Consider the following 25,253-nt stretch of genomic DNA (forward strand, 5'->3'; position numbering starts at 1 on the left):
CAATAACTTGCCTTCCTCGGTCGTGGGAGGGGTGATCTGCGTCAGTCTCATCCCCAGACTGCCAACTTCCGGCAGAAGTCTCTCTTTTGATGGACGACAACCGGAGGTCTCTGCCTGTATCCTCATGTTCTTGTAATATGTAATTTAATAAATAAAATAAAAGTGAGCTGTAGAAGACAGCCCAAAGTGCTAAGGCTCCCTTGGGCACATGTCTAAAATTGGGGCTGATGGGGCATAGAGGGGGAGGAGTTAGTCACACTTCAAAATATTTAAAGTGTCCAGCTCCACTCTACCACCGTCTATACCCCAGTGTCTTAAGCTTCAGTGGACGAAGGAGAAACCTCAATAATGGCAAAATGGATAAAGCATTAGGTAGCATTGCTGTTGCCCTATTTACACACTTCTATTTCTTTCCACTCTTAGATCATTAGCAGGAGGGGTACCCACATTAAATTAAAATTGTATGTATTAATATTTTGTTTTTTTTATATTATAATGGGTCATGAAATTTGATGACTCAGACAGACTGTTAACCTTGGGTCAACAGCTGGAGACAAGTTTAAGTGTAAGTATATAGGAGAATACTGCCATGATAAGTTATAGCTATCCCATTCACAATGGCATGCAGAATACATAGGTCTGTTGCATGTAATGTTCACATATGCAATTGATGGGACTGTGTGAGATACAAAAGCCATCTACATGTGGTCACCTATGACTGCACTTAGGGGCTTATTTACTAAAGTGGTGTGTCTTGTAAAAGCCTCCACTTCACAACATGTTAAAACACTGGGTGTATTGTTATTAAAAGCCTTGCCCTTTTACATTTCAGGTTTAAACCCACTGAGAAACGGCAGCTTAATAAATAAACCCCTAGTGCATAGAGATATGGATGATTCTAGAGACTGTTAATGTTTTGAAACATTTATGTCCGATCTGGCAATCTTTATATAACATGTTCATAACTACAATATATATAAAAGTCACTTTATAAAATGTGCTCTTAAAAATAAAGAGACGTGACAACAAAAAAAAAAATATTTTACTTTTTGTGTGAGAAACCAAAAATATTCTACTATACCTTAAACCCCTAGTGGACGAAATCACTAGGAATAAATGCAGCAAGGCACCACAGCAAGTTAATCATTGTGTCCCTTACTTCAGCACTGGAGTGCTACTACATAATGATTAAGCAGACACCAAAACATCTGAGCATATACAGAGAAATCCTCACACTCCACAAGTTCATCCCAGAGCATGGTTGTGCAACATAACTAGGTGGTAAGGATAGCCTCTTTAGTCGTGTTTTCTTGCAGCAATCTTACTTGGTGTGTGCCTTCCTGGCCTATGGCTGGGCAATTAAGTTGTTGGATTGTTGTTGTACCATCTTTTACATTTTTATCCAGCTCTGCACACTTCAATTCTGCGCCAGATTGTGGAACATAGTGATAGAGTTAGAGATTTTCAGAGCAGGTCCCAGTTTTAGCCCCAAGATCTTCACCAAGTCACTCTGAGTAAGCAGCAGGAAGGCTTCCCCATCTATCTGCTGTGAGAAATAGAAGGAGGCATTATTGCACGTTTAAAATGATATACAGTATGAAGTGGTCCCAGCCGTGCAATTTAAAAATGCATTCTGGTAGGTAGGGAGAGGGAATTCATATTTTTCCAGGAGAAAGAGCGTGGTGGGGACACAGACTGTGAGGAGTTCCCAAAGCTGCCCTTATGGGTGAGTATGCCCATAAATTGTGTTGTACAGGTCCTTTCCTTCAATACTAGCATCTGTACGCAAAAAAAGACACTTCTGAACCAAGGACCAGGTGGTCACCTAACACAGCTGCCCAGCTAAAGCCCCATCCCTCATGAGTTTTATAGCTCGCAAACATTTCAAAAGCTGCTCTGACCACTTTTCCAAGGTTTGCCATGTTAACCCATGCAGAGGATAAAATGGGTCTGAGGCATCCTACCAGCTAAACATAACGATGGTTTCCATTTTTCTATGGGTGCAAAAACATCCAGTACACAACATTTCTGTGGGTAAAAAAAAGCCTGTATAATGAGCAAGGTCAGAGGAGAATGACCAGACCGGTGAGTATCCTCCTACCTCTTCTCTGAAGATAGAGGCTTGTTCCATACACCCTGGCAGTTGCTGGACAAATTGAGAAACCTACAGAATAAGGAGGACGAAAGCTTCAATAAATAATGAAATAGGATGATTTTTTGGGGGGAGGGTGACAATCAATTCACTGTGTAGAATCTAGTCCCCATGCGGGATCTTACTTCTTCGGCATTCCACTTGCTGACGGATTTGGCAGTATATGCTGACACCTCAGGAAGCAGGTGACACTGCTGTTCCCAGCACAGGTGAATGCGATGACCAGGGTCTGAGGACAAGGATGTCATGAACACTGACTGATGCAGCGGTTGCTCCAAACTCAATTCACAATCTGGGAAATAACAGGGGAATTCCAACTGTAGCATCACCACTTACGAGAAGTAAACATTGTATAACAGTGATCAGACTACATACCTGTACCATCTCTATCCTGTCTAATCAGCTGCAGGCGGATATATGTATGAGCACCGCTAAAACAGAAACTGGTGTTAAAGAACACAAACTGCCAACACTATTATAAATCTGCATATATAACAAACAAATGACTGCAATAAAACATTATCATCATGCAATTAATGTTAAGAAATAGAACTAAATACTGTATATCACAAAATTGGGCTATGTCATTGTACCCAGCAAAATCTCATACTGAGAAGAAAATAAAATCCCACTGCTCAGAAGATTAACCACCTATGGGGGTATTCAATTAGCTGCAGGGTTTACAATGCAGCTAATTGCTGCGCCAGAGCTATTTAATTAACGTGGATTACCCCGCATTCGAGTCCCCACAGTCGGGCTGCTTTCCACGGAAAAAACAAAATCAGGTTCATGCACAGTTTAGTGGAATCAGTGGGTTTCCACCCAAGTCCCGACTTTTCCGCACAAGAAAAAGGCTATTTAATTGAATAGCCTTTCCCCATGCTGCAGGGATTTTTGCCGACAATTTTCTGTGGGGTAAATACAGATATGGCCCTAAGTGGAGCGCAACGGCACAGTATGTGACAACCTTTACATATACAAGTAAATGTGAAGTGCAGTAGTTTTTGACCCTTATACATATTAGGGCTATAAGAGAAAACAGGGAAAGATAGAAGCTGACAGCAGGGCTGGCTCCAGGGGTCGGAGCACCCTGTGCCGGCCCCCACCAGAGCTCCCTCACTGGGGGCGTGGCCTAATTACCATAGGTCACGCCCCCTACGTTACATTATTAGGAGGTGTGTCCGCCTCCAAATAACATCAGGCTGGGGGGAGCCTCACTAGCTGGGCTTCCCCCAGCCCTCTCCTGTTACAGAATGCGCGCATGCGCGCAGCATCCATTCAGAGTCTCCGGGGTCCGGCACCGCCGCACAGCTGCGGCAGTGGGGGTGTCCCCAACCTCCCGATTTAACCACCCGCGGGCCACTTCAGTAATGTCCCGCTGAAATCGGGATGTTGGGGGAGGGGTGAGCCATCTATGGGTGGCGCCCCTGTGCGACCGCTCAGGTTGAACACCCCTAGAGCCGGCCCTGGCTGACAGTATATGGAAAGCAGACAGACAGCGCTAGCATAAGTCAAATACAAAGCAGAAATAACATGGCTGCAAAGGGCACTACATTCAACTACACAGACCCAGTGGCGGGTAGGCTATAGCGCCACATAACCTGACTCTAGGGAGAGGTATGCAAGGGGACCGGACCTAGCGTTTCCCAGAGAGAGCTGTGGCTGTGCATTAGAGAAAATGGCCGGCGGGGTCTGAGGAGGAGAGCAGCTCTGAGCGGCAAGACCGCGGTGGAATGGCGCCTAGAGCTGGGGAAGGGGCAACTGAAAGGGAATGGCTGACCTCCCCATGACGATTTTTAACCCCCGGGGCACTGGATTCCCAATCCAGATGGTGTCCCTGGTGGTCTAGTGAATCCCGCAGGCCAGTTCATTCAGCATCTCCGCTCTGTCCCCTGACCAGAGGTAAGACTGCTAAACTGCGGGTTAACGCGAGGGGTAACCCACCTAACTGGTCCCCTGACTGTGTTGCAGTCTGGGGTTCTCCAGTGGGACCGGCTAGCTAGGTCCCCGGGAGCCCCTGCCGAAAGTACCGAGCCGTGGCTGGAGTTGCGGCCGCGGAGGGGTGATGGAGCGGCAGCACAGACGTCCTAAGGACAGTCTGATGCTGCGCGCTCAGTGTAAGAATAAGAAAAATGAATCAAACATAAATCTTTGGGCTGCATAAGGCAGCCCACTGTCTAAAAAGGTGACAGACTCCTCCCGAACACCAGCAAAACTGAAGTGCCTCAGGCCTAGGGGTAGGGTATAGGGGGAAGGACCGAAGCATTCTGGGAGCTAAAAAGCTTGACTGTCTGGTGTTCGCTCTTTAACCACTACATACACCCCATGGTATCCCTGTGGATCCCTATGGACCCTGAAGAAGAAATCACAACCCTGGATGGAACATAATGGTGCTCCTGTGTAACTTCACAAGTGGTCATCTGGAATATAGAAAATCTGAAACATTTGTAGTAAACCCGGGCTGCTATGGAGCACTTACAAGAAAAGGAATTATCAGGTACACAATTTAGTTTTCTCCTTCAGCATCCCATGGCAGCTTTTACAATGGGATGCACACAAGCTATGCAATAGGGAGAGCCACAAAGAAACTATTAAGCCACATATGCTGCAAAATCAGACATTTATATAAGCGAGTGTGTGAAGAACATAGTCTATCCTCTGCTGATTCTCAGTTTTGGAGATTATGTTTGCGATGGTTATAAAAGGCATGGACAGATGTCCGTCCTGCCACCTTGCAAAGTTCCGTCACTGACATCTGAGCCTTCTCCACCCAATTAGAATGGGCTCCTACTATTTCTAGCACTTTATGTCAACATTTCTTGTGTGCCTTTAGGACTACAGCTCTGATCTTTCTAGAAATGGTTTGTTTGGAAGGGACATAACCTTCCTAAGGTCTTTCGTCTTGGATGAATATGAAGCAATTGCTCTGACTAAATCCAGTGAATTCTGCTGCTTCTCTTCCCCATCCACCAGCTGTGAGCAAAAACATTGCAAAATAATTTCCTGGTTAATATGAAATGTAGATAAGAACTTTGGTATAAAATTTGGATTAGTTCTCAGAATCACTGTATCCTTGTTCCTTGCACCATAGTGCATGCAACTTCTCTCAAGGATACTTCCTGAACTGGTTCAAATTGAACATTTACTACAAAAATGGATGAACAATTCTTCTGAAGCCAATTTAGTTGGTAATAATGCCATAATGTCCATCTGAAGACCAACTCATTCAAACAGTAATTGGAAGACTTCCTGATGTAGAACAATTCTCCTGGAACCACTTGCCTGCAATTTAGGTAATCTGCCATTTAATTTTCCCTGCTTGCTGCATAGAATACTGAAAGTGACTGTAGGTTTATTCTGCCCATGGTATTAATTCACTAATTCCAACATCATAACTCTGCTTCGGGTGCCTCACTGGTGATTTATGAAGGCCACCACACTTCTCTTGCCTGAGAATGCCCTGAGATGCTTCCCTTGTGTTACCTTTGTATCATTGGAATCTGATTCCAGTGATACAAATGTCATAGGTGACAAACCCCCTGCCCTTAATCATGGGTCTTGCCACCAGATTACAGAGGGCCTGATTCAGAGCTGAACACTCTGACCAGAGCGCTCGCTCTGAATCAGGGCCCTCCTACCTGAAAATGGAGCGGCCTCATGGACACTCGCATAGCTGTGGGTTACCACCCACAGCTATAGCGAGCATCCATGATGATTGTCGCGATGGTCAAGACCATCGCGACCATCGGGCTTGCGACGAGACCCTGCGGTAGGGTCTCGGTGATCGCAAGCCCTGGAGTGATTTTGGCTCTATCAGAGCCAAAATCACTCCCACTGACATCACTAGTGATGTCAGTGGGGCCGGTCCCAGACGATAGGCGTTCCCATGGGAACGCCTCCGTCTGGCAGCCACGCCCCCGGCACGCCCACCAAAGGGGGCGTGCTGTCAGTCACCATCGACAGCACGCCCCCTTTGGTGCGAGACCCCGAGCGACGTATTTCTCGTCGCTCGCCGGGTCAAGCGCATGCGCACGACGGAGCTCCCTCCATCGTGCGCATGCGCATTCGCCCAACATCGACCAGCTTGCGAGCGACCTTCGCTCGCGAGCGGGTCTGAATGACCCCCAGAGTTCTTGACAGGTTCATGATATAATTTAGTGAAGGCTGTTTGTGATCCAACAGAACAAACAATTGTAACGTGAGATTGCTTATGTGCCATCTTTTCTAGGGTGGAGGAAAACATCCCAAACAACTGAAGCACTCTCCACACTGTTGATCAGTGATAAACCTGTATGCACCAAGTGCTGTACTTTAAAACGCCTCTGCTCCAGCAGAGTTACTTAGTTCTCTATGGAGTTTATTTTTACCTCTAGAAAAAGTATTTGTCGTTAGGGAACAAGTTGACTTTTTGTCCATTTTACAATCTAGCCATGTTATCACTTATCTATAACAAGGATGTCATCCACAAATGGCCAGATATAGACCCCTTTCTTGTCCCCGTCAATTTTATAAAAGGTTTTAGTTATATATTTATTAACTGTTATTTATATAGCGCATACATAATATGCAACGCTTTATAAAGAATATTTCATTCGTTCACATCAGTCCCTGCCCCAGTGGCTCTTAGGGGTATATTTACTAAAGTGAGTGTTTTTAGAAGTGGAGAGGTTTCCCATAGCAACAAATCAGAATCTAACTATTATCTTCTAGAATGTGCTAGTTAAATGTTAAGTAGAATCTGATTGGTTGCTATGGGCAACATCTCCATTTCTGAAAACTCTCACTTTAGTAAACATACCCCTTACAAATCAATATTCCCTGCCACATGTACACACAATAGGGTTAATTGTTGCCCAAAGTCAATTAACCTGCCAATATATTTTTGGATTGTGGGAAGAAACCAGAGCAAACTCATGTAAACATAGGGAAAACATACAAGCTCCACTAAGATACTGCCTTGGTGGTAAGTGAACCCAAGAGCTCAGTGCTGTGAAGCAGCAATGTTAATCAAAATCTTGAAAGCCCACGTGGTAGATGTAGAAGTAACCTTCTGTCTACTGTATTGCATTCCAGATGTATAACTTTTTGTGCCACCGACTTGCTGACATGGCGGAAACTGAAAAAGCTTGGAGCCTTCTTGTAGCAATTCCTTTAAAAAGGACAGATTAGCCAAACTATTCTGATTGGTTAACAGATGCCCATGAGTTTAAGAAGAGGGCTCTTCTAGTCATTAATGTTGATGCAATGTGATTAAAGTAGGTTCACAAAAAATAAAAATTATAACTCCCTTCTGTATAATTTCCAAACTTTGTAATAGGTTTTGCCCGTTTTCATTGTCCTCAATAACCATTTAGAGATCATCTCTCAGCAATCTCAAAGGCCTATCAAGAGGCTATGGTGATACCCAATTCCAACGTGGTTCCTGAGGAAATAAGGTTTCTTCTCCTAAGGAAACATAAGGTTTCTTCCTATCCATGGAGTCCTTCAGTGGACACCCTTCTTCTAGTGAGTGGGTAATGCTCCAGGCTGCATCCACTTTAGGACCACGGCCCATTTAAAAAAAATATCTTCAGGTCACTTAAGTTTGTCTATTTCTTAAAGATTAGAACACGTATTAAGTATTACATTCTTTGCCACTCTGTTATTGTGGTTGTGCTCCCCAGAAAGAGATTTTGTGATAAGGTGGATGTTATTAGGTCAGTGATTCCCAGAGACTTGGACAGTGTGGAATGTTTGCTGAGAAACCTGTACAAGTTAAATTTCCCCAGATTTTGCACTTGAGAAATCTTCTACTTTCCTGGCGAAATCAGTTTCTGAGTAAGAAACACCATCATCCATGCTAATAACCTTGTTCTTCTAATCCCATGTTTAACACAGTGACAACCAGGCAAATTATTCAGACATTCCTCACTTAACGACCTACCTGTTTAGCGGCCGTTCAGAGTTACGACTGGCGCTCCGACCAGCTTACTGCTTGCACTGATACAAAAAAAATAAAAAAAAAAGACAGACACTGCCGCGAGAGGGGGCTGTGGCTGCAGCGCAGGACACACAGGAGACCTTGCCTCCCATGAGGGAAAGGTCGGACAGGGATGCAGTGCGCTCTTGGAGGAGGTGGGGCACACACAGGCACGTGTCATCCTCAGCCTGGGTGCTGCTTCCTGGCCACTAGTCTCCCTCGCTTAACGACAGATTCGTTTAACAACAGAGTCGCAGGAACGAAACTTGGTTGTTAAAGTGAGGAATGTCTGTATTTTCTAAATTAGCATCCAGAATAAAAGACTCCTTTAATTTGTGCAGAAAAAAAACCTTTTATCCTCATAGAATCACAAATTATTCTGAATCGATGGATTTGAAAATACCTCAAACTAAAGGGGCTTACTTCCAGTGGGTGTCTTCTAGCCGTTTGGGATTGGGTTTAGGGCCTAATTCAGAGATGAACAGTAATGCATACGCAGCTGCATACTCTCATGGATTGCAGCTGCTAAATATGCAATGCTTTCCAAAGCACATCCGAGCACACAGACGCCCACTGCTGCCTTCTCGTATCCGTACGACAACATGCAACAGCATAAACATCAGTATCATGGACTCACAGCAGGCATCCATGCTTCATCGGCGGCAGGTCTGACCAGCCGAGGGCTCGGCAGCTCTCCTGACACGCAGTGAGCTCTCTTGCTGCTAAAGAGATCGCAATGGCTAATTTATGCACGCCCATGGAACAGCATTTAAATGGTCAGACACTCCTGCATTTTTCTAACCACCGCTCCCAGTTACCACCCAAACGCGGACTACCTGTCACTCACTTTGCAAGTGGGTACTCTGTGCGTTAGTAATCGCAATGCAATCGCTGTGTGTGTGCAGTCTGGCGTTTACGAATGCGTATCAGCAAACAATCACTCAATCTGTGTAAAAATCACCATTGCATCCTTCTCGGAATCAGGCCCTTAGACTCATGCTTCTGAATACATTTTCTTTCATTATGCAGAACCCTCATTTAGAGTTTACCGGTCTCTACCCAACTAAGAAAGGACTTAACCAAGTGTAAGGGTGGCCATGGAGTACTGGTGAAACTGAAAAATATATAAATATATTATATATAATGTCCATGATCTCTCACACGGAAAAAAATCTGAATATTTCTATATATATTTGCCACTAAAATATGAACTAGCAATGAAGACACACCTTTTAGTCTCTGGCTTAGTTTCTGCTTCCTCCTCTGGCCATTCTGCCATCTCCCACATGTTGGCTCGTCCCCATTGTTCCTCGGTAGGGGTTGGACACTTTCTGGAAAGGGATAGAGTTGAATTTTTAGTGATAATGGTTCCTCTATATTTCATTAGAATTAACAGTGAGTTTGCATCTAAATCACCTGGACTGTGGAGAATCAGGAGGGGGGTCAGGGATAAGGTTGGGTGTCCCTGGTCTACGGGACTTTAATGTGTTTTGTGTTGGCGAAGGCCGTTCCCCACCAAGACGATCCTGCAGTAAATTTTCTCTGTTCAGGTTTACCTCAGAGTAGGGACATCCAACAGCACTGTGATAGAAGATAGCATGTGTTGCTGGACTCATCTATACTTTCAGATGGTATTTTATTGCTATTACTATCAATTCACATACGTGTAATGGGTGCCATATCTCGGCCCTCGCACATGTCCAATTCCTTTGCATCCAGCAATAGGACAGCCCTGTCCAGGAACAGCAGTTGCGTCTGCAACATTGGGAAGAAAAAAGTGTGTTACTCATTCCATGCAGGTGACTAGGCTTTTCATGGCATTTCATTATTATTATTATTTTTTAACTCAGGGGCAAGTGTACATAAATTAACATATAGTTCCGTTTAGCCACTTCCTCTTACCAGGAGGCAACTGGAGGGGGTGTCCAGTCTTTGCACACCAGCCAACCGGGTGAATATCCGGACTGTCAGCATCCACCCAGAAGTCATAAAGAGAAGTCCAACCATCAAAATGTAGCTGAAACAGAAGTACACCAAGTGTCATTATGTGCCCCCCTTATTACCAGTACTGAAAAAGTATTCCTCCCTTTTAAAATAGCTTTCCCATTTGTTCTCAAGTCACCTTAATACGGTTTTCCTCTCTCTGTACAATACTGCAGACTCGGATTAACATAGGATTTCTCTTGTCTACAGCCTCAAGCTTCATGTTTGGTTGGAACCCATGAGAAGGGCGCTGGAAAAAAAGGGTAAGTGTAGATATGACTTCTTAAAACCAAGGGGGTATTCAATTTGGAGCGAAAAGTCTGGAGGTTTGGCTGGGGATAAAGTGTCAGGTGCGTGCCCGCATATCCCCGTATTCCATTCCAGTAGCTGCGGAATTGGGTCCCTGCGGAAAGGTAAGTATGGAAAAAAATGGGGAATTTTCGGGAAATCATCCAGGGACCCCCCCTAAAGATGTCCAGACATGTGGGATCACTATGGGTACCCCCGTTGTTGCCTGCTGAAGGTAATCGGGGTTTTTAAATAGCCGCGGCAGGTGCATAAATGCGCCTGTGAAGAAGGGATGCAGAATAGCACTTAGCTTTTTTTGGGGGGGGGGAACTACTTCCAGCAAATTTGGGGTACATGAAAATGGGTGTAAGCATATTTTTAAGTCCCTTAAATGATTTTTAAAAATTCTTCAAAAATGCACCTGCCGCTAGCTCCCGCAATGAAGAAAACACCTGCCGCATACTTGGGAACCCCCCTGGAATCTATTTAGCTATTTTAGGATTTTATCCCCAATATTTTTTTTTATTTTTACCCCAAAATTCAAGTACATTTTTTGGGGTGTCCCGGTTTTTTTTTTTTTACTTTTTTTGACACACATTTATTTTAGGGGACATTCCCAGGGGTGCAGGCTATTTTTTTTTAAGCCTGCACCAATAAACCACAATTCTGCACTTATTTTTGCCACCTATTGTGTGAAGAAAAGTTATCCCCGTTTTTTAACAAAGACTTTTCGCACCGGCGGCGAAAAGTCTTTGAAATTGAATAAAGGGGATAGTTAAAACAGGCGAAAATTACGTCAAGGTAACGGGTATTCGCCTCAAATTGAATGCGGGTCCAAGATGGATAAATGACTTGTACATGGGATTTGTACACATGTATCACAGTGTCAGGGATGTTCAGAGAGGTGGGAAAGAATTTAGTAGAGAATGAGGTAAACAGAGAATGAGGTAAACATACTAGGTACTTTTATTATATTTTATTTATTTTTATTATATTTATTATATTTTCAATTCAACAGTGAATAAAAATACAGCAAATTATATATATATATATATATATATATATATATATATATATAACACACACACTGTATATCTCTCAATAGTAGAACCAATTACAGTATCAATCAGGTTCTCTTTGCATAGGCTTCCAACCGCTTCTTTATGGAAAATCCTAAGAAGCAGTGCCACATGGGTATTTCAGTAGCCTGGAAATCGCAAGGCCTCTGCTAAAGGGCCAACACAGAACATAGGCGCAAATCAGCATATCACAATACATACTTACCACTTTAAAAGCCCTTGCTGGGGCTGCCTGAGCTCCAGTCTTCTCCAGATATGACTCCCAGGAGAAACTTTTAGGGTCTTTAAATTCTAAATATAGATACAGCAGTTATATGTACAAGGCAGATGAACACTTTGCTGACAAACATTTCGATAACCCTGCTCTTTGTGATCAGAGTCAATGTCACCTTCAATATTGGCTAATGCTTCCCATCCACTAGGCGATAACGACCGTCGTTATCACTCTATCTCTTGGTAATCGCCCGCAAATCTGGCAGTTTAATGTAAAAAACTACCAGCGATGCGCGTGCCCGCTGGTCGTTTTTGCCATCTATCATGCTGGTCAGCCTGACAAATTACGTCAGGTTCAGCATGTACGGGGGATGATGGATGTGCCTACACTGAACGACTGAACGTCCAGTGTAGGCACATCACAGACATAGAAACAACAATTACAATTACAATGTTGTAATCGTGCTGTCGTTTCTATGTTGTGTAGTGGATGGGCAGCATAAATCTATTCTTCCAATACTGTTGATGATAACACTTTATTGTAAATATTTAGTACTGTTGATAAAACTATTCTTTTATGCAAAACATATAGTTTTTTAAAAATCACATAAGTTTAATTATGTACTTTGTACATTTATGGTATTTAAGGAGGAAAAATTATTATATACACTATCTGTAATTACAGTTGTAAAAACTAATTTTTATATTGTTTACATAAAGGTTATATATTTTGTCAATATATACTTCATTAAAAAATAAATTAAAAAAATCAATTTTTCTAGATAGACTCCTTCTATAGCGAATCTTAATCCAAGGAAGTTGCCTCCACTGTTAGAACATGCAGGGTTTTTCTCTTTGCTTCCAGAAGAACACCATCAAACAGCGACTGCATTAATTTACTCTTACCTGGGACACCTGGCCAGTGCAGAGGACAATGTATGACTGCTATAAGCCTAGATACTCAAAAAGGATTGAAGTCATCAAATGGAAGCACTTTATATGTAAAAAGGTAGATTATCCACACTAGTACATGATAAATGCCTATTTCATGCATAGTAAGGGCATGATTTAGCAAGGAACGCAGTGGCTTATATGCACGCAATCTGTTGATTAATTCGCACTGCACATGCATCGCAGTGCGCAAGCCAAGCGCTGCACTCAGAACTGCGATTGCAGAGGCTACGCAGACCCATGGCAGAGTGATTGACAAGAAGTGCCGTTTGTGGGTGGCCTGGCGAATGAAGGCGTGCCAGTGCGTTTTAACGCTGTTGCAGGGGCGTGCATAAATTATCCACTGCGATACCAGATGCCGCCTGTGGCATATATATATATTTATCACACATACATACAAACATGGCTCCAAACGCTAGAATTCTGCAATTGGCAGTGATTTGTAAGTTTTCCTAAATTTTGCATCTTATTCGCATCGTAGCCGCAGACAAAGTCTCTCGCAGTGTACCAGACACACTAGAAAAATATTTTTTTCTAAAAGGATTTGGTATAAAGTTGCAGATTAAGAATAAGAATATGTGGCACGCAGCCTGGAGCAGTTGCTCATAATGGAACAATTTTTTTTTCCAAAATAGAAAACCTCTATAAAAGCATTTAGATAAGCCTCTGTGGAGGAATGATTTTTGAAACAGACAGCTCTTATGTGTAACACGATGGCTAAATCACAAAAAAATATTTTTTTTTACACTTTACAAAGATAAAAGTGCAAGTCTACTGTAACATGTGTTACACACTACTAAGATGCAATTGCATGCAGGCAAAGACCAAACGGTATGATGCCTATGGGACTATATATATTCATTTGGCTGGTGTGTACAATTTACATTGCACGGTGAGGTTTCTATGAACACTGCCTACTCCACTGTAACAATTTGGATGTGCACTTGATGGAACACATAAATTGATGTGTCTGTACATGTGGCGAGTGAGATCAGAACCCTGACATCTAATAGAAAAGGGAGGGCCACAAACAATCAATTTTCTCTGAAATGCCTATGATGATTTATTATTTGGTACGGAGGCACTTTATATTTTGCTACCTTTCACTGGCTATGAAACAGTATTACACTTTACTTTGTTCAATTCCTGAGGTATTTACAGATAAGCATGTGGTGTTCAAATGTAGTACACAGGCACTTTTCAGATGGGCGTGTAGAGCTTGGATAGATTAAACTACTGGACACACATAAACTAGTCTTTCACAGCAGAACATGGAGATTTTCAATTCAGGGCGCACACTGCGTGCATATTATAATTTTCAATCCTATCTTAATTACTACATTATCAGCTGCTTTTGGCCTTCTCTTTTCTCCATAAACTTTTTGGTACCTGCTTGAACAATGGACAACTAAGGCTGGGTACACACTAGGACGGCGGAACGGTCACCAAAATTGCGTCCCAGCGGCCGAATGGTAAGCTATACACACTATAGGCCACTTAATATATATGGGCTGACATCACAACTGGACGGGCAAATTGAGTTGAGATGTCGGCGGGACCTGCAGCAAGTGTATGGGTGGTAGGCGGGTCGCCCATATACACAGCCAGATGCCGAAATATCAGCATCGGAATCAGATACATTGGCATCAGCTGTGCTGCAGGGACGACCCGATATGTCTGTGAACAACGTCGTTCACAGACATATCTGATATACACACCCACCGATGCAATAGAACAAGCAATACATCGACAAGAGTTTACCCAGAATAAGGATGGCAGTCACTCTAAAAAATGGGGAAGTGTACTATTATCAAATCATCACTGACTAAACACACTCAACATTCTGTGTACTTCTGACAATATATCTAGACCATAGACACAAGTGCCCAGTCTAAACCATTATTGTAATATCTGTATGTACGACTGTAATCAATTCATATAGATATTGCTATATAACATACATATATAAAATTACACATACATACACACATGGCTCAAAATGCTAGTGTAACTTAGACGTTTTGCAATTGGCAGAGATTTGTACTTTTTCCTAAGTTTTGCATCTTATTCGCATCGTAGCCGCATACAAAGTCTCTCGCAGTGTACCAGACACACTAGATAAGTATTTTTTTCATAAAGGATTTGGTATAAAGTTGCAGATTAAGAATAAGAATATGTGGCACGCAGCCTGGAGCAGTTGCTCGTAATGGAACAAGGTCTTTTTTTTACCCAGATTAGCGACTTAGTCGCACATAGAAGAACACAAATGCCAGCATCAGTATTCAGTATACCCTTGTATTGGACTTTTGTCACATTAGTGATGTAAATAAGATGCATATTTTGAGAAAAATGTGGGACGGTTATGCAGATAAGTCGCAAAGTCTATGGTGTGCCAAATAGTCCGATTTGAGCAAAGGTGAATGACACATCTGTATATATATTTATCTAAAGTATACATATTTGGCAGAGGAATCTCGATTGTCATCACCAAATGTTAAAAATCACAATTGTTGATGAAATAAACCAACCTTACCTGGAGGGGGTGTCAGAGATATACCAAACTCTTTAGAGTGACCAACTGGTCGGATGTATGGACTGCTGGCATCACACCTAGGAAAGAAAGAGTATCAGGATGCTGGCTAGCCAACATACATTATAGACCCAATAGTGAGCTTCTAAAGACTAGAAAATAATATCAGATCATCTCTTCCCACCAGTCAACAGATTTGTGCAAAGATATCTGGAATTCAAATTGTGTCTTCAAAACGCAGATAAATAGCTGAAACCACTACATTTCGAAATAATAACGGTGTTAAAATAGGTTTAATGGTAAGTGAAAAAATCCTATTTCACTGAATCTATTTGCTAACCTTGGATATAGTAGGTTCTGCACATGAGTAATCACTCGTGTAAAACTAAAAACTTGTTTGCAATCTCTCTCCTACACACTCCACCATTCGGAGATCAGATTACAGACTAACAAAGCCCATTAGATAGAATAGAAAAAAGCAATCAAAGAAGAACAACACTCAAACATACACTAGTGATGTCAGTAGTGGACTTCCTGCTCTATTAGTGCAGGAAGTCCACTCGGGCTTGCAGCAGCTAGACCCTAACCCAGGGTCTCGTCGCAAGCCCGATGGTCACGGTAATCGCGACGGTCTGCAGCCCGCTCGCACAAGCTGTGGGTGGTCAACCACAGCTTTGCCAGCGGCCTGGAGACAAAAAACAAAAAGCCCACAGACCCGGCGAGCGGCCATCGGCTGCAGGCGGGTCTGAATCAGGGCTTCTGTCTTTGGGGAAGTTCCAAAACTGCCCCTATGGGAGGGCATGCTGAGACACTACAGTGCACAAATCCTGCCACCCAAAGCGGGTGTCTATGGACACAAAGACATTGAAGCTATAGAATTTGGAAAAGCTATGGAGGGAGGACCAGATTGCAGAATGGCACAACGGAATGGGTATGATATACCGTCGGCCGCATGGCCGGCGGTTCGATTCCCGTCAGCGGCAGCCCGACAGGAGCAGAGTGCGACGCAGCGGAAGCCCGACAGCGCTGGAAATCCCGATCGTGGATAGGTAAGTATCCACCAACCTAACCCCCCTAACCCTCCTTAGGGGTGCCTAACCCTAAACCTAGCCTAACCCTAACCCTCCCGGGGGGGTGCCTAACCCTAGGTCCCTAAGTCCACCCCGGGAGCCCTAAACCTAACCCTCCCCCCCCCCCGCGGCTGTCCACTCGCGGCGCTTGGCATCACTACAATCGTGATGCCGGTCGCCGGTCTCCCGGCGTCGGGGAAATGCGGGCGTCTACATCCAGACGCCCGGCATTTCAACGTTGCCGGGATAAGACAGTCGGGAAGCCGGCTGCCAGTATATAGGCAGTCGGCTTCCCGATTGCTTCCAAGCACAACTATTCCACTAAGGCTCAATGCTACGTGGCCCAGGATGAGTTTACTAATCTGGAACCAGAGATTGTGCATGTTTCACAGTAGGCACAATCCACCTGTTGCAGTGCGGACCATCCTCTCGTGTAAATCACAAAAGAAAAGGGAGGCTGTCTGTCCTAAACAAGGATAACATTATCTATACCTATGCTGATCCACAAAGCTCTGACAACAACCATGAGGTACAAAAAGATTTAATTGTTCAAGGCTATATTTTATCTAGAGCAAGGAGGACAAGCTCCTGGTGCAGATGGAATTTTAATGCCACCTGGGTTAGAGCGAATGTTAGGTGTGGAGAACAGATCTGCTACTGTGAGGTCGAAATATGGAGTTCTACATAGGACAGCCACGTTCGACACAACCTTCTTGCAGAAGCAATAGCCCTATACATAAAAATAAATGTAAAAAAAAAACAAAAAAAAAATCCGCACACACCTTCAGGGTCAGGAATTTAAAATCAAGAGTCCAGATGTCAGACCTATCTTAGGGCCTAATTCAGTTCTAAATTTTATTTTTATATTTTAACGAGTACATCAAAGACTCTTTGTTTCTCATGATAGACAGCAAAGCTTGAATTGGGTAAAGTTTACACAGCGCACTGATCCTTTGCCCTTGTCACTGCCTCAACTCCAACTAATTCAGTCACTGGTTGTTGGTCATGGTTTATTACAATTGACAGGGTGACTCTTCAGGAGGGAGCCTATAAGGAGGCAGTGTTGGCAGAGTAGCCCTGGAGTGGTGCTTATGCCCACCCTCCATAAATGGAGTTTCTTCTGCCTTGTAAATATGAGAAAATAAAGTAATACAGGCTGCTTGAGCAGCCAAAACAAGAAGGTGCCTACTCCTGCTGTAGCGCCTTCTATCCCAAGGTTAGCAGTGTCCCTTAAAGTGAATGAGTCTAGAGCCTAGTTTGCAGTGACCCTAGTTCTGATCACTGGCATATATGAGCTGACACAGCCTCCTCTTTTTATTAATTATTATCATCATCCTTTATTTATATGGCGCCACAAAGGTTCCGCAGCGCCTTACACAGTACATAAATGAGCGCACAAGAAAAAACAGTAATAGTAGTACAAAACAATTTAGGACAAGGACATGATTTATAAACACTGCTGCATACCACAAGCAGCAGGGCATAAGCAACCAAGTGTTAGGTGCCAATTGGGGAGTTAGGAGTACATGATAGTATAAGTAAGGAAGGAAAAGCACATGAGGGACGAGGGCCCTGCTCATGAGAGCTTACATTCGAAAGGGGAGGGGGGGGGGCATCTATCAGGATCAATAGGCATGTGGCCTGCTCATACAATTAGAGTAGTGCTTAGCCCAGAAAAGTATGAGACTGCAGGCTAAGTGGAGAATATTGAAACAGTCAATTACCTTTCACTTTACTATCTACACTATTATTCATTAATAACCCAGTATGTTATGTTACACATAAATCCATAGAATCGATGATCACTAGCAAGATGAAGTTGCATTTATGAAAATACTGATGTCACTCATTTTATGAATATAAACAAACCAAATACCAGTAATCATAGCTGTGGTCCCAGCTGTCAAAATGAATGAGCAATCTGTTCTCCACAATATCTGATATAGTAGCCACACAGAGCAAGGAGGGATTCTTTCGATCCACAGCTTCCAGTTTCATACCCACACGGAACCCAGAGGGAGTAACAGGCTGTAGGTGGAAGAAAGAAGTAACAATACAGGCTCTGGGAAACAAACATGGACAGATGGATGTGGACAAGGGAAGTTTATTTGTATAGAGGGATGGGGGAAGTTGGAGAGCACTTGTATCTAGTTTTCCTTCTCACCGTGTTGTAACTTTTAAAGAATATTTTTGGAGCAGCCTGAGCCTTACATTGCTTCAGGTATGTAGGCCAATTAAACTCCCCATCCTTGTAACCTGGAAACAGAACAACATGTCATAAAAAACAGTAAGTTTTGACTAATTCTCTACTACATTCTAGAAATCTCCTGCCTGCTGGTCTGTCACCTTTAGGGTGCATGAGCCGGTGTCCAGATTTCTCACACCATCCCACTGGGTGTATATCCAGGGAATCTGCATTAACCCAAAAATCATAGCAGTCAGGATAGCCATCAAAATGAAGCCGCATTCGGTAACCTTGAACCTATCAGAAAACAAAAGCACGTCAAAAACAAAGCTGTAATAGTTGCAGATAGACTGGGTGCACAAAGAGGATTTTTGTACTTGCCATATAATCTATTCCTTTGAGTCCATCTGTGAGACACTGCAGACTGAGGGCCCGATTTAGAAATTAATAGTCATGTGGTTAGCGCACATCTTCGATTGTTGAAGGACTGCACATGCGCAGAATGTGTACTGCGCATGTGCGAGTCCTCTCGCAGTGTCTCCCCCGACAGACAGCGGCATTTGGGGGGCATACCTGGCCACCATTCCTGGAAACATGATGGTCGCGATGGTAATCCGAGGCAGCATCTACTGTACAAACCTTGCACTCTGATCTCTCAGATGCTGCAATGAGGTGTATATTACCTCCACACACCTCCTGCTACATTTACATTTTGTTGGATAGTATTGCACAGCCGCTTCTGTGTGGCTGTGCAATTCCATCCATCTCTGAATCAAGCCCAGAGTTTAGAAGTGATGCTCAGGTGTAATCACTAAATAGTTAAATTATTGAAACTGAAACTCTGCCTCGTCTATTCCCTCCTACCCAATCCAGACCTGCAACAGGCACAACAACTACCAGTGAGGGAACGCAGTATTACAAAAATCCTCTTTCCTCCATACCTTGGGCACACTGCACACTGTGGTAATTCTAAAAGCAAGCTTTAAGTGGAGAGAAAAGGTGCACTTTGTGATGGTATGCACAGAGTACAAGTTAGCTGATCGGCACAGCTGCTCAACAGAGGCACACTGCCAAGTCACCCTAGAAGCACTCACAGCCTGAGTAGAGTGAGCACCAATGAAATCAAGCATTGGCTCGCCCAGAGAGACAAGTCTGTCTTATATTAGAGGCAATACACCCAGCAATGGACTACATATTGGTCGGTCAGCCACGCTTGTGAACATCAAACAGAACCGAGAGACAATCAGACTTGTGAATAGCTGCTGTCCGATACACATAAATGTGCAATGCCCTGACAAAATTCAGGACATGGTGAGGATTATAAGAGGAGCCAGACTGCCGGAAGGAAGATTTACTGGTTCAGATGAAAACTAGAAACCACCTTAGGTTGAAAAGACAAAATGGTACACAAGACCACTCCATCTGGCTGAAATATCACCAGAAGAGCGAGACGCAAATTCAGAACACCGTCTTACCGAAGCATTGACCGGTTGAAATTAAATCTTCCAGGTGAGCAACTCCACCGACTCAAAAGGTTCAAAAAAGGTCAGTTGAAGTACCTCAAAAGTCCAGATTCAGGTCCCAGGGCATAACAGATGGAACATAAGGAAGCTGAATGTGCACAACACACTACATGAAAATATGAACCTCAGAAATAAATGCTAACTACTTTTGGAACAGGAAAGACAAGGCAGAGATCTGACCCTTCAAGGAAGAATGCAGAAGACCTTGGTCCAAACTGACCTTCAAGAAGGAAAGGAGGCATGGGAGCCTGAATGATGGGCATGAACACCCTTGTGCTCACACCATCCAATGCATGTTCTCCATACTGATAATTAACGGCAGCAGCTGGTTTGGTAGATTTAATCATGGTATGGACCACAACCCTCTAGGATCTCAAGATTTGGGCTACGATCCATGCCATTAAGACCAAACAAGGTAAATCTGGGTGCATAAATGGTCCTTTATGTAGAAGATCCTCCTTTAAAGGCAAATGCCAAGAAGGTTCTACCAACATGGCTAGCAGGTTAACATATCATGCCCTTTTGGATCAATCTGGAGAAATAAGAATGTGTCTGCCTTCTCTCTTGATGCACCGGAGTACCTGTATTAAAATGGAGATCAGAGGAAACATACAACCCAAGCGAAAAGACCACCTGGTGGACAGAGCATCCCCCAAGGTCACATGAGGGTCACTGGACCCTGCACCATAACCAGGAGGTTATTTATTCGACTTGGAAGCCACGAGATCGATATCTGGAGCCACCGTTCTACTATCAGGTTGAACATTTCTTTGTGGAGTTTCCACTGTCTTGGGTAAACAGTGTGCCAACTGAGGAAGTAAGTCTTTTTGTTTTCCACTTCCAAGATGAACATGGCAGAGATGACTGGGACAAACCTTTCTGCCCACCACGTGATGCAAGAGATCTCTAGCATGGCCAGATGACTTCTGGTCTCACCGTGCTGTTTGACATAAGTAACTTCCCTGGAATTGCCTGAATGGATGCAAAAGGAGTTTGAGCCTGCATATATCATTCAAGGCTTCCTGCAACTCCAGTCTACTGATGGGAAACAGAAAGGCAAAAGCTCACTAGATCTTGATTTGCAACAGACCGTGAAATGCCAGGTCTCACAATCCTTATGACTTTCTGGATTTTAAGCAGGAGGTGTCAGAAACTGGGGCCCTGAGGTTACGTGCCAAGCCTGACAGGCTGGATTCCGCTGTGCTCAGTACCGGACTGAAAAACAGAGGTGTTTTTTGATGTCCAGAAACACTAGGAATTCCCTGCTCTCCATAGAAGTTATAACGGACTGCAGAAATTCTTGAATTATTCCACCTGAAGATGAGGGTTCAACACTTCAGGCTGAGGATTGGGCAGAAGGACAAGTCTGTTTTTTGAACCAGCAATAGTTTGGATAAAAACACCACCAATCCCCTCTGCCCCTGCTAGAACCGGAACAATGACATCTGAAATCAGCACAGCATTCACAGCCTGTTTTAGGGCTGCCCTCAAGACTGAATCCCCTGGAAGGGAAGTGGCAACAAATTTGCATGGACGAGGACTGGTTAGGCCCAAGATGCAACCTGCTGAAAGGATGCCTCTCACCCAGAAATCTGACAAAGATGAAAAGCAGACGTCCGAAAATTAAAGTAGGTGGGCTGCCGCCATTGGAGTTCTAGCACTGACCAGGAGACCATAAAGCCAACCGTTTGTCATCTGGCTTAGAACCAAGGTGTCTGGACTCCATTGACATATGGTCTCTGTGTGCTGTGGACTGCCACCATGAAGGGCATAGAGTGAGCGTGCATAGGAAAGTGAAAGGGACTATACAAATAGGTTTAGCCTTACTAGGTAGGATAGCAAAAAGACTCTTACCTCCTCCTGGCTAGAGAAATTATACGTTCCAGTTCTGAACTAAACAGCAGATCTCCCAGCAAAGGAACGATGTAAAGTGTCTTGGATTTAGGGTCTGTGTGAAATGACTGCAGCCACAGAGACAGTCTGATAAAAAAGGCCAGTGTAGACATACCCGAAAGAAAGGAAGCCACAGGATTCAAAGGCCTTGTTGGCCCAGTCCGAACTGAGGTCCTGCCAAAGAGTAGTCCCTGCAAGAGAGCATACACATTTCAGGATGGCCTCAGTCTAACGGCCAATGGGTTCAAAATTGGTAGTAAGCATAACCGTACATCCTGGCAATGGGAGCGTCAACTGTAGGGGGAACCTCCAAACGCATCGTAACTACCTCTTCAAAGAGGTAACTTTTTGTCTGGTTTAAGCCAGGTATTCCCCAATAGATCCTCAAAATGTGAGAAAGCCAGGAGGGAGCCACAGTAGTAGAAGGATCACCCTCCAAGATCTGAATGGTCTGGTGGTTTGCTAAAATTAGATCCTGAACCCTCGGACTATCAGGGAAATTCTCCTCCCGTCCTGACTTGTCTATCCACTCTTGGTCCAAGATCTCCACAAATTATTTCAAGGAGGAATAGACTCTGGAAAATTCCCTCCTAATATCAAGGGCCCATCTGGGTTCTTGTGAGGGACCAGTTACTTCTGGAAGGGGAGACTGGGGAACAGTAACTGGCTGTGCATAAGGTGGAGTGGAGTCACTTACCTCTCTTTGGCTAGGTACCTCATAGTTAGATCTATAATGGACTGAGCCATGATCTGAGCCCAACCAGGTTTCACCTCTGCAGCTGGGGAACTCTCAGACGTGCACTGACGGAGTGCCTTGCTCACACAACCTGTTCTATGTTGCAACCTGGAAGCTTATTTTGAGCAGCAATATTGCAAAACATTGGTGACCACCTTGGGTTGCCTATCTCTATTTTCAGCAATACTGAAAGAAATTCAATAAACAGAACAGAAAAAAAAACTGCCTAGGCTCAGGCAGAGATAGCGCAGAATATATGGACAGGACAGACAAACTGCCTAACTCAAGCAAAGATTCCTTAGTGCCAACTCCTAGCTAAGAGATGCCTCCAGCAGGGACACAGGGCATCTAACATCTGATCTATGGAATGCCAATCAGGGGTCCAGAATAAAAAGGACCTTTTCCCATTTAGTGCGATGGGGCCATCCAAGAAAATTGTGCCTACACACAACAGCACCCACTAACACTATGCTGCTTAGCAACAGAGCTTGAGAGACAGGATCTGCTATCCATAATTGCCTGCCCCCTCCACCAACATTAAGGTGGAGGCCGTGGTCAGTGATAAGTAACAGTTGCAGTACCCAAGATGGTAGCTATTAAGGCATTTAGGATTGAATCCAGCACGGGTCTCTGGTTTGCCTCCTGGTGCCCAACCAGAGTGAGATAGCAGCAGAGGACAGACTCTTTTACACCGCTTTGAATTGAGCGAGTACCATCAGGGGACTGAGCTTCCCCTCGAAACCCAGTGGGTGCAGTATCTCTCAGATATACACAAAAGAAGAAGATGCAAATAAATATTTTGAACTGCCAGTTAGTTCTTTTATATAATAAAATACACATTACTCATAATGTTTAGTTGCACTGATGCAGACAATTAAGCTCTTTAACGGTTGACTTCAGATAATAAAGTTGAAATAATAAACTGAAACCTGAAAATAGATGGGGGTTTATCTACTGCTGGACAATACAAAATGCCAACTAGCATGCATAAAACTGGTCACTCACCTCTACCACAGTCAGGACACAGTACAAGGACGGATGTTCTAGATCTATCCCTTCCAACTTTAATCCCACTTTAAAGCTATTCCGTGATTGCGGGAAAGACTGATGCTGAAAGCAGAGAAAAGGGTTTGCAAAAGAGGAACACTTAATAGATAAATGAAGATTAACAGAAAGATTTCTGTGGTCATTTGTGAAGATTCGCAATGCTGCTTTAATTAGCCGATTAGTCTCTGGACTTTTCCGGTCATCGCCTCAAATACTAAACATTTTACTCATTTTATACCTCTTTGAAGCATTTGAGTGGGGCAGCTTGCATCTTCTCCTCATCTAGATAGGAGACCCAGTTCCATAACTTTTTCTTTGGTAATTGCGCTGAATTGGATAAAATAAATTACTTATACATTAGTAAAAATATATAGAGTGGATTTAAGATAACAGCAGGAGTCAAACCAAGGATAAAAAAATAGACAGTAGGAGGGGAAAAAACAAAACAAACTTCATATGCTCCACTACTGTACCTGCTTTTATGTGCTTAGCAGCTTTTCGACTCTTCTGGTGCCCTCTGATTTTATCCTATTAAAAAATAAAATAAAAGGGATATAATACAGTTGCATTGAAAATTTGGGGCCACCAAGTTAACTTCTTTATTGTGAAACTGCAATTTAACAACACATAAATAGGGTACAAATTGAACCCCCCCAAAAAAATACAACCCAGTGAGTGTGTAATAAGCAACAGTGTAGAAACCCTTCAAGTTGTAATGCAATGTATTATTTAAGGCTTTACTGGAGAGTGACCCCTTATATGCACTGGTGATAGGTTTATATTCTGGATTAGTTATAATTGGAGAGAACGCCTTGATTTTCAGTATATGCATGGTAGGTTGCCTACTCTGTTGCCTTGTAGCTTCCACAACAGTTTGTGAAGTTTATGTTCTCGGCTGTGGGATGAAATCACAAGTTATTCTTCATTGAAAACATCAAGCAGTTATTTCAATTTTAGCAAGCTAATACATAGGCAAAACCTCATCTATCTGTCCTGTCATATTAATCTTTTAAAAATATTTATTCTCTCATATATAACCCTTTATTTAGACTAGGGTGTAAATTAACCTTGGTTATTCCTGGTTTCACTTGTGATGGACAGGCTAAACTGAGATTACCTACTTTGAAGAAGTTAAGTAGAGTGGCCTTACACTTCTAAACCTTACAATATATTACTTAGATATGCAGCTTAGCTATATATCACACTAGTTGCAAACAGGTGATGGACACATACCAGAGAGACGGTACATTACAAAAACCTACAAAGGTGGAATTATGTTTATTATCATAACTTATGATAATAAACATAATTCCACCTTGTAGGTTTGTTTTGAGCCAACACTCTCTATAACCCCAACTAATAGATTTTTTGGCATTCCATGCTAGCAGACTTGCCTACACTCATGGATATAGGGGAGTTTTCCCAAATTCCTGGAAGAACAGGGCATTCTCCAGCATCCTGCCCACTTTTTTAGTGAAATGGGCAATTCACGGCAAATCACAGAATACTGCCCATCCCCAATGTGCGAAGCACCCAACACTTTTTACCTGAATCGCTCAGAGGGAAGGTAAACAAATATAGGCCAATATGCATACATGGGATCTCCAGATTTCAGTAGAGCTCACTATAGCCATCTTAAAAATG

The 25,253-nt window shown here is 43.3% G+C and overlaps 1 protein-coding gene across 6 annotated transcripts in view; it reads right to left on the bottom strand.

The window, feature by feature from the left end:
- Positions 1-1,025: 1,025 nt before the first annotated feature.
- L3MBTL3 (L3MBTL histone methyl-lysine binding protein 3) overlaps positions 1,026-25,253 on the bottom strand; it is a 38,718-nt gene continuing 14,490 nt past the window's right edge. For all 6 annotated transcript variants that reach the window (XM_088460021.1, XM_088460022.1, XM_088460023.1 and 3 more), the window contains exons 6-22: positions 24,083-24,137; positions 23,848-23,936; positions 23,568-23,672; positions 18,572-18,707; positions 18,390-18,481; positions 18,102-18,253; positions 15,159-15,235; positions 11,667-11,752; positions 10,234-10,344; positions 10,014-10,128; positions 9,776-9,866; positions 9,528-9,692; positions 9,341-9,442; positions 2,528-2,583; positions 2,278-2,444; positions 2,102-2,164; positions 1,026-1,546 (exon numbers count right to left, since the gene is read on the bottom strand). In XM_088460021.1, coding sequence (XP_088316147.1) covers positions 1,418-1,546; positions 2,102-2,164; positions 2,278-2,444; positions 2,528-2,583; positions 9,341-9,442; positions 9,528-9,692; positions 9,776-9,866; positions 10,014-10,128; positions 10,234-10,344; positions 11,667-11,752; positions 15,159-15,235; positions 18,102-18,253; positions 18,390-18,481; positions 18,572-18,707; positions 23,568-23,672; positions 23,848-23,936; positions 24,083-24,137 — 1,791 coding nt within the window. In that variant the 3' untranslated portion in view covers positions 1,026-1,417. The remainder of the gene's footprint in view (positions 1,547-2,101; positions 2,165-2,277; positions 2,445-2,527; positions 2,584-9,340; positions 9,443-9,527; positions 9,693-9,775; positions 9,867-10,013; positions 10,129-10,233; positions 10,345-11,666; positions 11,753-15,158; positions 15,236-18,101; positions 18,254-18,389; positions 18,482-18,571; positions 18,708-23,567; positions 23,673-23,847; positions 23,937-24,082; positions 24,138-25,253) is intronic.

This window comes from Taudactylus pleione, unplaced genomic scaffold (assembly GCF_031769625.1).
Source record: "Taudactylus pleione unplaced genomic scaffold, aTauple2 ptg000959l, whole genome shotgun sequence".
Taxonomy (NCBI): Eukaryota; Metazoa; Chordata; class Amphibia; order Anura; family Myobatrachidae; genus Taudactylus; species Taudactylus pleione.